Raw genomic sequence first — 16,736 nt, 5'->3', positions numbered from 1 at the left:
TCCCGATTGCTAGACGAGGGAACTATACTGATGACCTTGGACCTGGATGACTAACAGAAATATTAATAAGAATTTTTTAAAAGAGTCCTATAAAAGTAATTGTTTGTTGTGGGAACATGGTTCTCCCACAGGCAAACCAGCGCATGGAAATAATTAAAACACTACATGACAGCCTAGTGGGTGGCCATAAGGGGATTAACCAGACATGCCAAAAAATTCGAGCAAGATATTATTAGCCTGGACTACGAAAGGACATATTAAATTACGTACGGAAATGTCCGAGTTGTCTTGAGAAGAAAATTGATCGTCACAAGACTAAGGAACCGATGCTGATTACGGACACACCAATCGAGGCGTTCGACAAGGTATCGATAGACACCGTAGGAAAACTACGAACCACTCCTAGTGGAAACTCTCACCTGCTGACCATGCAATGCAATTTGACCAAATACTTAATTGTAGTGCCAATAAAGGACCTTAGAGCAACCACTATCGCTGACACGTTAGCCAGACACCTAATATGCCAATTCGGTGCCCCTAGAGCAATATTGTCAGATCGCGGGACAAGCTTCCTTTCGGAGATTGTAGAATCACTATTACACTTATTCAAAATTCATCATTTAACAACTTCCGGATATAGACCTCAGACTAATGGGTCTCTTGAGAGAAGCCATGTACCATTAATCGATTTCCTACGGATATATTCGAAGCGTTTTGACGATTGTGATCGGTTAACCCCCTTTGTGGTTTTTACATATAATACAAGTATACATAATGGAACTGGTTACATCCGCTTTGAACTAGTTTACGGACGAATCGCTCGTTTCCCCATGAAGATACCTAGGGAGGAAAAATTAGGGAAACTATAATCAATACCTACGCGATCTAGTCTTACGTTTAACAGAACTAAAGATAGCGGACGGTGATAATCAAATTCGTGAAAAGGAAAAATCTAAAAACCAATATGATAAACACGCTAGACCCTTTAAAGGGAAAGTCGGTGATTACGCTTTGATATTAAACGAACCTTGGGTAGGAAAAGCCGATAGTTATTATAAAAAACCCCTAAAAATCGTCGAAATCTTAAATCATAAAGACGTTTTATTAGAATTACCCAATGGAAAAACAATACGGAAGCATATGGATAAACTTAAACTTCAGGCGTAGCCTTATAAATTCAATTACTCACTTATCTTATCTGTTCTATATCCTTCATCTATACTATTTATTTTGTTCTGTTCTTTCAGGTACTATTTCTTTTAGTATATTTCCTTTCATTTAATATGTATCTAATCTTACTTTCCTTTCTCTCCGTATTCGCCCCGTCTATTATAGACCCCCAAGCTTATCCTGTAGAAAAGTTAGACAACAACCCAGAAATTTACTACGAAAGAATAGATCCAATGAGAATAAAGAGGGCAGATTGGAAAATATACATATCCATCAACTTCAATTTGTTCCTGGCAAAGACCACTGCTATAATTGACCTACAGTCACTGCTACAGAATTGTACTGGGCATCTCAATGAGGAAACTTGCGGTAATATAATCGGCAAGGATCACATTAATCTGAAGACAATCGCTCTTGAACAAATACGAATGAAGATTCAAGGAGCTATTGAAAATATGGGACATATTCAGCCACCCGATGTCCAAGGACCTAAAAATATCAGGCCGAAAAGACTGGTACCTTTTGGAGGCATAGGAAGACTGAGTCATAGTTTATTTGGATTAGTGACCATTGACGAAACTGATAAAATAGAAACCAACATAAATCAATTATATGCAGACCAAAAAGATATCATTAAACTCTTTAATGATAGGACCCATATAATTACCACAGGAATAGATAAACTATATAAAATGATGGACGTCCACGGGGACGGAATTTATAATTTACACCTCCAAATGCGACAAAAATTCAGGAAATTAGAAAATGAAAATGCTCGACTGGAGTACATGTTTTCAGTACATTCACTTGGAAGAATGCTAGAGGCAAAATTAGATTATCTTATCAAAAGCTCGGAAAAACTTCTTGAAATTATTCATGAGTTAAAAAGGGGCAAAATACATCCCGACCTTATAGATCCTAACATATTGCACCAGATAGCAAATGATATAAAATTCATGGTAACGGACCTCAATTTCCCAATTCCAACGGAACACCTCCGAATTGAAGAAATTATTAAAATCTCTAGCATAGACGCGATCCAGCGAGAAAGGAAGACATATATTGTCATTCATTTACCCTTAGTAGACAAAAATTACTATAATCTATACCGTCTGTACTCAGTATTGGTACCGCAATCACCAAGCTCAACTGGAAAATCTGCATATATTAGACACGAATAGCCGTACTTGACATTAAGTTCGGATCAAAAACAGTATATACAGATGGACTACCATTCATAGCAAAGTTGTGTGCGAACACACTATACCTTTATATGTTCGGTAGGAGGACCTGTTTTAGATGCTAATCTAAATAGTAAATGCGAACTAGGACTGCTATTACAACCATCCAGGCATGAACTATACCATTGTGACATAGTTCTGAGAATACAACAAATTACTAGTTGGAATTATATATCAATGGATGGGTCATGGATATACTCAGCCAACCAACAAGACACAGTCCGAATAGTCTGCCCGAACCAAGTGGACCAAAAAACCGAAATACAAGGGGTAGGAATATTAAGAATTACCCGGGGTGCATCGGTTATACCAAGGATGCGACCTTGTTTACGGAAGTGGGGAAAGACAATACGAATGTTTACCTATATCAACCAAACTTAACCCTTAACCTAACAAATCTTTACCCGACACTAACCTACTTATCTGAAACAGATATTAAATTGGAAGAATGGACCCCACAAGCTGAAACCTGGACCAGCCAAGAAAAAACATTAAGCGACATCATGGAAAAGACGCAAATGATAAGAAATCATAAAAAAATGACAGCAACGCAATCAGGACTGATTTATGGAGGATTCAGTATTAATATCGTAATCATCATAATTATCAGTATAATTTATTAATGTTGCATTGTTCGCACAAAAGCACTAAATAATACCATAGTACACGAATCACCTCACGTGCATACACCGCATCCTCGACACAGACCAATCCTTCATAGCCTCGGACTGACTACGAAAAAGCAAACGCCTGCCCGGATGCCTGAAGAACGATCCAAGAAACAAACTTAAATTGAAACCCTTCACATTCAACCCTCGAAGAAACCGAAACCCTCCGCGACTATATCTAATCCGTTGGCAAAATCTGAAAATTCTTCGGATTTACAAATCCAGACAGCGGAGTCTGTATGAATTTTTTTAATCAATAAATTATTGATAATTTGTTTCAGTACCCAATAGCGCCATGAGTAACATGTCCGACCACTTCACGATAGACCCGACCTGCATCAAGATACGGTACTTAAAGCATAAGGCGCTAAGCGAACTCCTGACACGATTAGAGAGTATCGGACCCATAGAGGAGTTTCATTCACTACAAAATCTCACGAACAACAGTACAAGAATTATTCTCTGCAAATTTACTAGAATTAAACATGCAGTTGAAGCAAGAAAAATAAAAAACTGGAACATAAGCGAGATAAATCGTGCTCGTATTGGAAAACCGGAACCGTTACGAACAAACAATTCTAGGCCTACGGAGAAAACCCGACTATTTTGTCGATTTCCCTAGACAATTGAAGAGAGTTATAGGGAAATCTCATTTTTCCAACACTTCATACAATTTGGACCCTTAGTGTATTATAAAGTGGTGCGAGATAAAAAAGGAGCCCTTGCTATAGGCTACGCTCAGTATTACAAAGCTGCTGATGCCGCAACAGCCTTAAAAGAATGCGACCCTATTTACGGCGCTAGATATGCTGATATAAGGAAAAGAAGATGGAACCACAGTGATGAAACTAGGCACCACTGGCTTTGCGATGAATGGACAGACGCATCAATCTATGAGGAACACGATACCACCTGCAAATGGCAGCACCAAAATAAACTCAGGGAAGGAAAAATAAAAAAACAATACTCTAAATCAGAAGTGAGAAGAGTGTATAAGGTGAATTCTACCAAAACAAGCCGACGTAACATAGGATTAGACAAAAATGGACCCTCTACAGATCTCGTTACGCTCACAGGAATTCAATTAATGGACCCTACTCCTAATCCACGGGCAACCTTACGAAAAGCCCGACGAATTGACCTAACGGAAGAAGACGTGATAACAGGAATTGATCCTGAAGATAGAAGATACTTCGAATCAGCTGTATAAATTATAAGTCATAGGATGAAAATTATTGAACCTTTCAATTGTATTATTATTTTACTTAGCGGACCCATAACTCTTTAATCTTTGACCTATCTCTTTACTCTTGTTTATATCTAGTCTTAAATCTTTGTACTTTTTCTCTTCTCTCGACCACGCAACTAACTGGACCATATTTTTACCTTAGGATGGAAGAAATTAATGGAATCCACCTCCGAGCTGTGGCACCAGTAGATGACTCCTCCACTAAAATTCGAGTCAAATTTGATGACCCTCAACAAGAAGCTGCGGTCATCAAATTATTCAGTACTGTGGGGACCATACGCTCAGCCACAACGATAACAGACCCATCCTCCTCACGTTATGGAGAAATCATTATCGAATTTCTTCTTGAGGATGATTACCTTGCAGCAGTATTAAGATTCTTCCCGTGTACCGTAAGGGAATGGTCACCTTACACTTCGAATGAGCACTCTTCGGTAGACGAAGATGAGGAAACAACGAACCCATTTGGGTTCACGCCACGATCGACTACACCAGCCTATGTGAAAGAGGATGATGCCGACGGACGATTACATTTCCTCATACCGCACCGCGATGAATAGGGAAAACTATGGCCAGAACAGCGGGTCCGTGACGACTTCATGCAATTTGGACAAGTAAATTATATTAAGACATGGCAAAGCTCTTGCGGGCCTATGGGAATAATCAAATACGTATTTAGTTGGAGTGTCACTTCAGCATTAAGTAATCTAAATAAACGCTGTAAGTCGAAACATTCGCCACCTCGACATCTCACAGCCAAACTCCGGAACAGGTCCATGTACGTTTATCATGGTGCCTGCAGGCACTACGTTACCAAGACGGAATTAGAAGCACATAGGACCATTTGCCAATACCAAAACAGGAATGTGCAGAGAAGGCATTAGTTCTGTGGAAGGGCAGTGTACCTTTCCGATTGGGACCAATATTTGCGAGACTGTAATCTAGGGACCTACGATCACAACGGGTCCCCCTATGATAGTATAAACAAGCTGACCTTGTTTTTGCAAACTCCCTCAACCAAACCACAGGACCAAATTTCGTTACTCCAGGACCAAATTTCCTGTCTGCAAGACTTAGAGGGGCTAGACCTAACAACCGGACAGGATGACCGCCAACCTGCGTTACACAAATAAAGATTGGACCAAATTAACGAGATTTCGCCTCCTTCTATTAATTATTTTGCTTATACAGGGTGTCCAAAAAGTAACGATACACCTGAGAAATTTTTTAAGCCGGTTATTTTTTTAACCGGGTGAAGGTTGTTCTTGAAGTAACTTTTTACGAGGAATCCGATGGTAACCTTGGATTTGACCTTGAACCTCATTTTCAAGGTTATTTTGAGGTCAACCTCATTTTTTTAAATGGAAACCTCTATTTTTTATGGCGGAATCGGAAAGAGCGGAAAATTTTACGTCCAGATATGTATTGAGGTATGAGGTTGAGGTAACCCCTAGAGGTCAACTGGAGGTCAAAGTATGAATTCTTAAAAATCTCGCGAATTCAGTGGTTAAACAAAACAAACAAAAAGATAACCCCAGGTAACTTTCAACGGTGCTCTTTAATTTGTCCTTGAACCTCATTTTCAAGGTTATTTTGAGGTCAACCTCATTTTTTTTAATGGGTACCCCTATTTTTTATGGCGGAATCAAAAAAAGTGAAGACTCTCACGTATGGATGAGTTGAGGTTTGAGGTTAATGTGACCTCTAGGGGTCAGATGAAGGTCGAACTGTGGCTTTGTAATAGTACCGGGATTTTGGTGGTACAAGGAAGCAAATAAAGGTCATGGAAACCCCCATTTTCGACAGCGGCAATCGAAAGAGCGGAAAATTTCACATCCAAATATCTACTTAGATCATAAGTCAAGGGCGAACTTAAAGTTTAACGTCAGTCGAAGATCATCCAAACTTAAAGACGCCCTAAAATTTTTTAAAGTTTTTTTCATAATGGAGAAGGGTATTTATTTAGTATTTGCCCATCGGAGATCCGTGACCTTGAATTTAACCTTCAACCTCATTATCAAGGTTTTTTCAAGATCAATTTTTTTTACTTTTAGCGTTACCCAGGAACAACGACGTGGACGTAGTAAAAATCTCACGATCGGGGTGCTTTATTTTCGTGAGTTCCCCTCGCCTCTCACGATCGGGGTGCTCGATTTTCGTGAGTTCCCCTCGCCTCTCACGATCGGGGTGCTTGATTTTCGTGATTTCCTCTCGCCTCTCACGATCGAGGTGCTTGATTTTCGTGAGTTCCCCTGGCCTCTCACGTATGATTTATCTTACATCAGCACATCTTATTTTAAGTGCTCGAATTGTTCACCGTTCACTTCTTGACAGTAAGCTAATCGGTGGTAAAAAGCATCAACAGCATTTTGGATCATTTCAGTGGGAATGAGAGCTGATTCGTCTATGATCCTTTGACGTAATTCGTCCAAGTTTTGGGGTTTAGTTTGGTATACCCGATCCTTTAGATAACCCCAATTGAAATAATCTAAAGGCGTCAAATCGGGGGACCTAACTGGCCATTCAATTGTGCCTCTCCTTCCTATCCACCGATTATCAAACATCTCATCTAAGTAAATTCGAACGTCTCGTCCATAGTGAGCTGCAGCACCATCCTGCTGATACCATGTATTTTCGAAGTTGTCTCCGACTATTTCTCTAATTGCTGGAACTATTTGATTACGAAGCATCTCTTCATAATTTTGAGCGTTTAAGTTACCATCAATAAAGAATGGCCCTATGATTCGATTATTCACTATTCCAGCCCAAACATTCAACTTCTGCGGATATTGCGATTCATCTTCTCGCATCCAGTGTGGATTTTCCGCACCCCAGTATCTGCAATTATGTCGATTTAATGTTCCGTCAAGTTGAAAAGTTGCTTCATCAGAGAAAACTATGTTTAATGGAAGATTTGGATTTTCAATTATGCGTGCCATCATATCTTCACAAAACTCAACACGTCGATCGAAATCGTCTTCATTCAACTTGTGAACCAGGTGTACTTTAAACGGATGGAATTTTGCTGTTTTTAAAATGATATGTACGGACGATGTACTTATGTCATGCTCTTGAGCAACTCTGCGGATGGAATTATGTGGATTTTCAGTGAATGATAATAGAACATTTAATAAATTCTCTTTATTTGTTGCTGAGCGTGGTCTGCCTGACTTAGGTAGATTTCTGACATGGCCAAAATTTACAAACCTTGAAATAGTATTCTGAACAGTAGACATAGCAATTGGAGTTCTATTAACCCGAAATGTCTCATTAAAAAGATTTCTCACTGCCCTGTAAGATCTTTCTACTCCACCCCAGCCTCTCATCATAAGAAGTGATATTCTTTCTCGTTCAGTGAGGCGTTCCATTTTAAGTCAGCGAATCGAAATTTACTCAAAAATCAATCAGAATTAAAAACATAAAGCTTGCAACCCAAATAAATGTTTTCAAAAAATGAAAATTATAATTTGAGTACTTTTACAAAAAAGTTCTACTACAGTCCGACTAATGCACTAATGCTTTATGGAGATTTTCGAATGGTAAAATCTTTTCAAATATGTTGCTTTTTTAAATATTAATTTTTGAAAATACAATTGTCCCGAAGAATAAGCTCAAAACGATAAAGTTAGGCATAGTACATTTCCTAAGGATAGAACCAAGTGAAATTGTTAGTGGATTTTCAATGAATAGATATGGGATAGTAACCTTAAAAAGTTTAACCGGCTAATCAAGTTATTAAGAAAATAAGCGTAAAAATCATTGTTGATAGGCGAGGGGAACTCACGAAAATCAAGCACCCCGATCGTGAGAGACGAGGGGAACTCACGAAAATAAAGCACCCCAAAGGGGTATTTTACTACGTCCACGTCGTTGTTCCTGGGTAACGCTAAAAGTAAAAAAAATTGATCTTGAAAAAACCTTGATAATGAGGTTGAAGGTTAAATTCAAGGTCACGGATCTCCGATGGGCAAATACTAAATAAATACCCTTCTCCATTATGAAAAAAACTTTAAAAAATTTTAGGGCGTCTTTAAGTTTGGATGACCTTCGACTGACGTTAAACTTTAAGTTCGCCCTTGACTTATGATCTAAGTAGATATTTCGATGTGAAATTTTCCGCTCTTTCGATTGCCGCTGTCGAAAATGGGGGTTTCCATGACCTTTATTTGCTTCCTTGTACCACCAAAATCCCGGTACTATTACAAAGCCACAGTTCGACCTTCATCTGACCCCTAGAGGTCACATAAACCTCAAACCTCAACTCATCCATACGTGAGAGTCTTCACTTTTTTCGATTCCGCCATAAAAAATAGGGGTACCCATTAAAAAAAATGAGGTTGACCTCAAAATAACCTTGAAAATGAGGTTCAAGGACAAATTAAAGAGCACCGTTGAAAGTTACCTGGGGTTATCTTTTTGTTTGTTTTGTTTAACCACTGAATTCGCGAGATTTTTAAGAATTCATACTTTGACCTCCAGTTGACCTCTAGGGGTTACCTCAACCTCATACCTCAATACATATCTGGACGTAAAATTTTCCGCTCTTTCCGATTCCGCCATAAAAAATCATTATTATGTATATTATTATTTTCTTCTTGTACTACCCTAGTTAGACCCAAAACGTTACCGAGGACGGCAACGATTCTAAGGGGGGAGGGATGTTACGTGACGTTTCATTGTGTTATAATTGTATTTTGTCAAATAATATTTCGCTCTCGCAATTTCCGTCCGGACATAGTATAGCTAGCAATATTCATGTGCGCTACTCGGTGGGAATGAGCGGCAAAGGCTGATTCACGCTGCGGCAGCAGGCTGCGACAGCATGCTGCAGTCAGCGTGCTTAGCTAGGTAAGACGAGCCGATACGAGAAGCGTAAACGTCTAAAGCATATGTGCGAGAGAGAGATGGAATGCGAGGGACAAAGGATATATAATGAACCGACAAAAACAACGAGGAGAGATTAGCCAGTTAGCAGTGAGCGCTCAACTAAGAAGGCTGCATTTTTCCTACTGAAGTTAAATCCACAATAAGAGTTTGAGAATATAATTGTTCGAGTTATAATTAATTACCAAGAAGTGTCGAGTACATTCGTTTTAATAATTTTGTGTAAACGAAAATCATAGGAATTATCATTTTCTTGTGTGTTGCCACACTATTGGATAAAAAAATATTTTGGACCAGTTAATCTGACCAGATTCAAAAAAAAGTGATTGGCCACATCACGAAGCAAATAATATTTTGGACCGATTTATATTTACAATATTTATACAAAGTGAGTAACACTTTTTATGTAACCAAAAAATAATAGACATCGCGAGGTGGAAACTACGCGTCTGAGAATTTATATATATATCTCTCTATTCTACTTAACTTATTTATGTTGTGAAAGAGACTAGCATAAATATTATAAATATAAACGCCTATAAGTGTATCCATATGCTTCCCCATTATATTAAAGAAAATCGCTATTACATTTTTCTTTTTAATAAACAAGCGAAAATCGTTATAAGCGTTCAATTAATTATTTTACAATTGCGATATCAAGTGTCGGATTATAATTAACAGGGATTTCATTATTGACGCGCGAACGGGTCGGGGTACCCGAAAGCCTAACTGCCGCCCGAGTTAAAAAGGCCGCTCGGCTGTTAAAAAGGTCTTCGTACGGGACAAACTCGCCTCGCGCGAGTTGTCACCTATCACAGGTAGAGTACAATATTGGCATATCTGCATACCCTAATGATCAAATGTTAACTGAAATTACCTTATTAAGTGAATTGTATTCTTAGAAATATTATAGTATACCACTATTAAATTATAGACAAGTAACAATAAATATATATGTAATACCTATTCTTATTTAAAGGTTGGCGATAGAGTGGCCATCGAGCCTGGTGTTCCATGCCGGATTTGTGAATTCTGTAAATCTGGACGTTATAATTTATGTCCTGACATTAAATTTTGTGCTACTCCACCTGTGAATGGTACATTGCGAAGATTTTACAAGCATGCTGCTGATTTTTGTTACAAGTATGTATGAAATAAAATGATATATTATCAAAATTAAATTAAATAATTTAAAAAATAAAATAAATTCTTCATGTTAGTAAAATGTTATGTTCAGTAAGTTTCTTCGTCACAGTCTTTCTGTGGGTAATCCTGTGAAACGTAAAATCTCTTTATTGATTATCGCAGTAGAGGCCGAGTCGTGGGTGAAGCAAAGTAAGCTTTGAGTTAAAAAAAGATGCGAGAAAGATAGATACTACTCGGTGTGTGAATGCTGAGCATAAGACAACCGGCTTTCTCGCAATAGCGAACAAACGAATTTGAGAGTTTCAGAGCGCCGTTCAATTATTGATTTCTGTTCTGCATCACGTGTTCATCAGCAAACTTGTTACATTGTTTTGTATTTCGAGTACGTGTTAAAAATAACTAATTCATTCTAGACTGTCTGCACATTTTTTGTTGCTTTATGGATGTATTGATCTTACGCAGCGCAATCAGCTGCTTTTTTGTCGTAGTTTAATTTCCATCGATAGTTACGTGACACTGTATACTGCGAGTTTGCACATAAATGATAAGCGCTTTTATAAGCTAACCAATTATCTCAGTAATTATTATTCCGAGCAGAATGACTCTCTATTTTTTCTTTCACTATAGCTTGTCTAGTCCTTGCTTTCTTTAACCTTCACTACGACCTTAGTACACTGCATTGCTTTATAATAATATATGTACTTGTTGAGTCTTACTATGATTCATGCATATTTGTTTACTGTACTTTTACTCCATGATTGCGATACTCTCATACTACTTTACCAGTGTCAAGGGAACTTTGTCACGTAATTTGTTAAAACGCACACAAACTTTATACGGCTATAATAGCATGTAATCAAGAGTTATTCTCAGCGGACGGTCGTATTAAATCCTTACTTGAATAAACAAATTTTTTTACACTGAAAGTGTTTTAAAATATTTGCAAGGGTATGCGTTTTTCTTTTTCTCTACATTTGGTAAATTTATCTAAGAAATTTCTATCAAACTATTCAAATTAAATTCGAATAGTTTGATTTGAGCAATCATCAAATTTGCTGATATTTGTGGAAAAGGATGAGCAGCGAATAGCGAGAGAGAATTGGAAAAGTGAACTAAGCGAAGGAGGGGAAGGGCGCACCGCGCTGTGGAAAACAGGTACGAGCACTCTCCTTGTTTAACATGGAGAGGGAAAGAATAGAGGATGGAGAGTAAGTCAGTCTAGTTCGAGCCAGCAACTAGGCAGTAATTAATAAACGAAAATCTCGAAGTTGCCCATGCAAACCAAGTATTTTCGATCCCCGCGAGTTAACATATTGTTCAGATGAAACGATAGATACATTGCAAAATGTTTGCACATAATCACTGATTTCAGTGACAACTGGCATAATTAATACTCATTTAGCTAGTACTACATCTACAATGCCTCTTCTACGAGTGATAATACCTTCGTCTTCATGCTTCTCATAGAAACCTATTCTATTGCCATATTTGTCGAAACTCTTGACCAAAATATATTTGTTCTCCGAATTGTAAAATAGCCTTTTTTAGTAAATTTATTAAATTCATTATCGTTCATGTGCTGCTGTAATTCATACATATCTGTATATACAAATGCATAGACTTTATATATAAATAGTGCCCGCTTGCATGAAAATATGGATTCATTCGTCTAACAAGGAAAGGTACTCAACCCTAACTCATCGATTTTGATGATTTTGATACATACTGTAGAACATAAAAAAATAAGAGAACGTATTTATTTTTATCGGCTAATTTTCACTTTTAAGGGGTAAAAACCTCCCCTAAAGTTAACCCCCAAAAAGCGTTTTATTTAATATCTCGGCTTAAAATTAATATTTTTCAGTGAAACAAATTGGAAATTATTTCTTACAAAAGGAGCAAGTGTTTCATGGTGATTTGAAGAGTAAGGGTAGCATCCACTATTTTTTAGGGGTTGAAAACATATATTTTTTGGCATAATTTTATAATAAAAAAATTTAAACCGACTAAAAATTTGTAAAAATGTTTAAACATCCATAATAACAAAATTTAGTTGACGTCTTTCGATGTTTTAATAAATATTACCCTTAAGGGAGGTAAACCACCCCTAACACAAAATAACTATAAGTATATTTCAATCCATAATATTTTGTAGAAGGTTTATATATAGGGGTTTTCGAGATCGCTCTTTACAAACAGATTTTGAAAATTCAAAATGGCGAAACCAATATGGTGGACGAAAATGTCGAAAAAAAATTTTTACTTTCATAAAAACTTGTTTACAAATGTGTGATCTTTGTAGCCTGTACATGTGAACTAAAAAGCCTTAAACCCTAAACCCCTAAGCAACAAATAGGCTAGATGCCGGTGCTTTTTAACCAAACCACCTCAAATTCCTAAATTTGTGAACAAGAAAATTCTGTGTGTGGGATTCTGGGATATTTCTTTGGGATATTAATAATAATATGACGAGTTCGCTTAGATAAAAGTGTCGTGTACTAATAAATTTATGACCTGTCCTCTCTTTTCTTCCTTAATTGCAATGAGCTAAAGAGCCTCACTAACCCACGCATAAGAAAATAGTGGCAGTTCGTTAATTTTGTTACAATATTAGAGTATAATAATAATAATCTACAACCTTTCATCTTTTGCCATAGTGTATTTTTTGTATTGAGCATAAAATATATAATTTTACGAAGTTTTTACAATAGTGGTAGTTTTTATCAAAGTGTTTAAAGCACAATGCTTTTTTGCACCAACCACACCGTACAATTGCAATGTTTGTGCACCCTTCTATTTCACAATGTGTTGCACAAGACTTTCCAAAACTGAAATCTATAGGATTATCAAATTTATCTGATTTTTCATTGACGTAACCGCTTTTATACCAGGAATATTTAAACAAATCTATATATCTCGGTGAAAACAGTTGGTTGTGAACCAATGATTGAAGTTTAATTATATTATTTCTCACATGCAAATTCATATCATGATTCATTAACATTACATTATCAGAAAATGTTCGGACAAAGTTTTTTCAAATACGGAATCCATAGACATCAAGTGGTTATATTTTTCCTGTGGTTCAAGTTGGAATTTTTTTTATGTTAATAATTTTATTTTGTGGCATCGTTTCTTCTATAACATTGTCACAATGGCCACTCCACGAATCAAGTAATAATATTAAGTGATGGCCTACATGGGGATAAAATATTTTTTCCAACCAGATTTTGAAGTGATCTGCAATTAAACGACTTACTACTTAACTGATCTACGATATTACAATGTAAAAATTGTTATTAGTTCCCTTGTTGTTAATTTTCCAGATTTGGCTGCTTTCACGTACACGTTTTCTGGTCTAAATATGTTTTGTTCTGCAATAGGGCCAAACTTGCCAGTTGGTTCCTTTAAAACTAGAAATAGCGGTGACAACAGTTGTCCAGTAACTGATATTAGTGGCTGTATAGTATAACTATGCGTTGTTGCTGAAATTGACTGTAGCAGACATTGCACTTGCTTTTCTCCTTCTACTGCTAAAGTTTTTCCAGAATACATTTCTAGCTAAAATCCGCTCTGATCTAAATTATACAAATTTTTGAGTCCAATCCTTGGTATACACGATTTAACGTCATCGGTAAATGCTTCAGCTTTAGCCATAAGTTCTGTACTACTTTCTAGCGTTTTTCTTGTTATGAACTTATTTATTTTCCTAGAAACTATTCTGTGTGCTTGCTTAAATTTGAGTAACCAGTATTTAGGAGCTTTGAATCTAATATCGTCAAAACCAATTTCTTTTTTAGCTTGAAAGGCCCATTGAATTATATCTTCATGATGGATAATTGAACCACTGTCGAGAGCTGCTTTAAAATTATCCAGGGTATACTGACAAATTTGTGCTACTTTTTCTCTATACGTGCCACCTTTATTAATTGAATGAGCCCAACGACGTAGCTGACTAATAGATAATACTTTTTTGAATCTGTTTTGCACTGTTTTGATACTTAAGTTTTGCTTCGGTTTGCTACTTCTCCAAAAATCTAAAGCTCTTGTTTTGTATTCAAAATCTAGTTCTTCATTATCTGCTGTACATTGAGTTGGTGCTATATCCGGATCAGGAAAATAATGTTGCACTTCATCTTCAATTATTTTTGCATTATAGTCTTTATACTCTTCTTGAAAATCCAAAAAGTCATCAGTAATCATTTCTACATCGTTGAAATCATGTGTTGCATCTATTAAAATTTCTTTTATTTTTTCGGCCAACTCTGTTTCATGATAATTAGTGACACTATTTGGTATGTTTAACGCTTGAAAGTATACTAATAATAAATTTAGAACGTTTAACGGATTAATTTTCATTTTTAAATCTGAAAAAAAACAAGCGGTAAAATTTATACAAGCTGTGTTTTTGCATGTAAGGCACGACTGCTACATTTCTACCAGAATAAAACGAGTGAATGTAAATTGAATCAAATCATTAATTTATGCATTGAAGAAGAATTCTCGTTCCACTTTGTGATGTTCGGGAACTCTATTTTTGGTTCACTTTATAGGCGCCGAAAATGGTAGTTTTTATTCACATGTTATAAAAAAACTCTTTGAGTTTGTTAAAAAACTTTATTACATACATGTACCATGGTTACATACATGTTGAAAATATCTTTTTGCCCTGCCACCACCGAAAGTACTATGCTGTTATTTGCATGTAAATCGGGCTGAAAATAGTACTTTGTTGCTCAAGAGCGGAGGATTGAGTCCTTGGACGGAAAATAAATTTATGGGCGAAAAAGTGCGGAAAAGGAAAAAATTTCCATCGTAGGGCTTACATTCCATACTAGGGCTCTCTTTTTCGTCCTAGAGCAGAAAATAGTGCTATAATTTCCACTCGTATTTACATGTATGTAATAACACACTTACGGTGCAGATTAGACAAAAAATGTGGTGTGCATAATGGGTGGAAAGAAGACGATCATAATGAGTGATTGCCACCCTCTTTTCGTGACAACTTTCACACTCGTCTGTAATCGCCTTCTTTCCGCTCTTAATACGTAACATATTAATGATGGTTTATGCCTAATCGCAAAGCGAAAAATCATACGATTTTCGTGGATCTTTTTGAGAAATTAAAACTGTCTTTTTGCTTACAGCAAATTGTTCATTCCAAAGTTGTTATATTGAAAAACTTTCATGAATTTTGGTATTGAAAAATATTGTAAATTAAGAGAATTATAGCCATGTTAAGGAAACCTGTCTTTTTCAGAGTTGTTTTTCGGTGACCAAGATATCTTGAAAATCGTAAAATCAATCGTCTTAAAATTTTGCTTCCTCCTAGAAGAAGCTTTGTAATAATAAAATTTTCAGCTTCATAAAAAAACTTCGTTTAAAGTTCAAAAAACGTATTTTTAGAAAATGTCCGTATGGATGTGTGTATATGTGTATGTATGTACCTATACCATTTTTAAACTGTCCATCGGATATCGATAAAATTGGGTATCCACTTTTGTTCTTTTATACGGAATGTGTGAAAAGAATCCATTTTGATTTTATCATCACGTTTTTGATTTATAGTGAATTTTCGATTTTTGAAAAACGGTTTTTCCATTCTTCAGATGAAAAAAATTAAAATATTTAAATAGTACAAATTGTTTTTGAAAGAATACAGAATACTTATCTTTTCACTAAAAGAAAATTTACTTACAATTAGCTATAACCATAACTTTATTATTCACGAAAGGGTTTCTTTTTTAAAACGTTATATCTTTTAAACTAAATCCGACTAGGCCCAAACATTTTCTAAAAATACGTGATTTGACCTTCAAACACCTTCAAACTTTCTTCTATGAAGTTTTAACTGAAAATTTTACTATTATAAAGCTTTCTCTGGGAGAAAGCGAAATGAAAAATTGAGTCTTCGAAAAACCACGTTATTTCATAAAACGGCCGCCATTTTCTTTAAAATAATTTTTCGAAAAACCCTTTTGAACCAACAATTTTTGTGTAATAAAATACAATTTTTAACTTTTTTTAAAAAAATCACCGAAAATCGCGTGTTTTTTCGCTTTGAAAACAGACATGGCACCTTCAGCGAATTCATATTAGTTCAAAATTTATTTCACACTTTAAATAATCATTTTTTAATTTGTTACACTTTTTGTTCTGGTGAAATTATAAGCCCCGTTGTGTAGGAGTCGTGCCCAAAATGAATGATAACTATTACGATAGTATTCTTACACTCGAAATCGCTAAACAAGTGACTGTACTGGTTTAAACATTTTTATTTCTGAAGGAATTTTGAAAAAAAGAATTATAAATTTTTTTTCGTTACAATAAATTTTCAAAACAAGACGAAACAAAACAGTACAATTCCCTTTATAACGG

At 36.0% G+C, this 16,736-nt stretch overlaps 1 protein-coding gene across 4 annotated transcripts in view; it reads left to right on the top strand.

Moving 5' to 3' along the window:
• LOC131667620 (sorbitol dehydrogenase-like) overlaps positions 1 to 16,736 on the top strand; it is a 918,386-nt gene that overhangs the window by 444,012 nt on the left and 457,638 nt on the right. For all 4 annotated transcript variants that reach the window (XM_058941163.1, XM_058941187.1, XM_058941169.1 and 1 more), the window contains one exon: positions 10,192 to 10,355. In XM_058941163.1, coding sequence (XP_058797146.1) covers positions 10,192 to 10,355 — 164 coding nt within the window. The remainder of the gene's footprint in view (positions 1 to 10,191; positions 10,356 to 16,736) is intronic.

This window comes from Phymastichus coffea, unplaced genomic scaffold, assembly GCF_024137745.1.
Source record: "Phymastichus coffea isolate CEN01 unplaced genomic scaffold, Cenicafe_Pcof_1.1 PCOF00005, whole genome shotgun sequence".
Classification (NCBI taxonomy): Eukaryota; Metazoa; Arthropoda; class Insecta; order Hymenoptera; family Eulophidae; genus Phymastichus; species Phymastichus coffea.
This window is presented reverse-complemented; position numbering and strand designations above follow the sequence as displayed.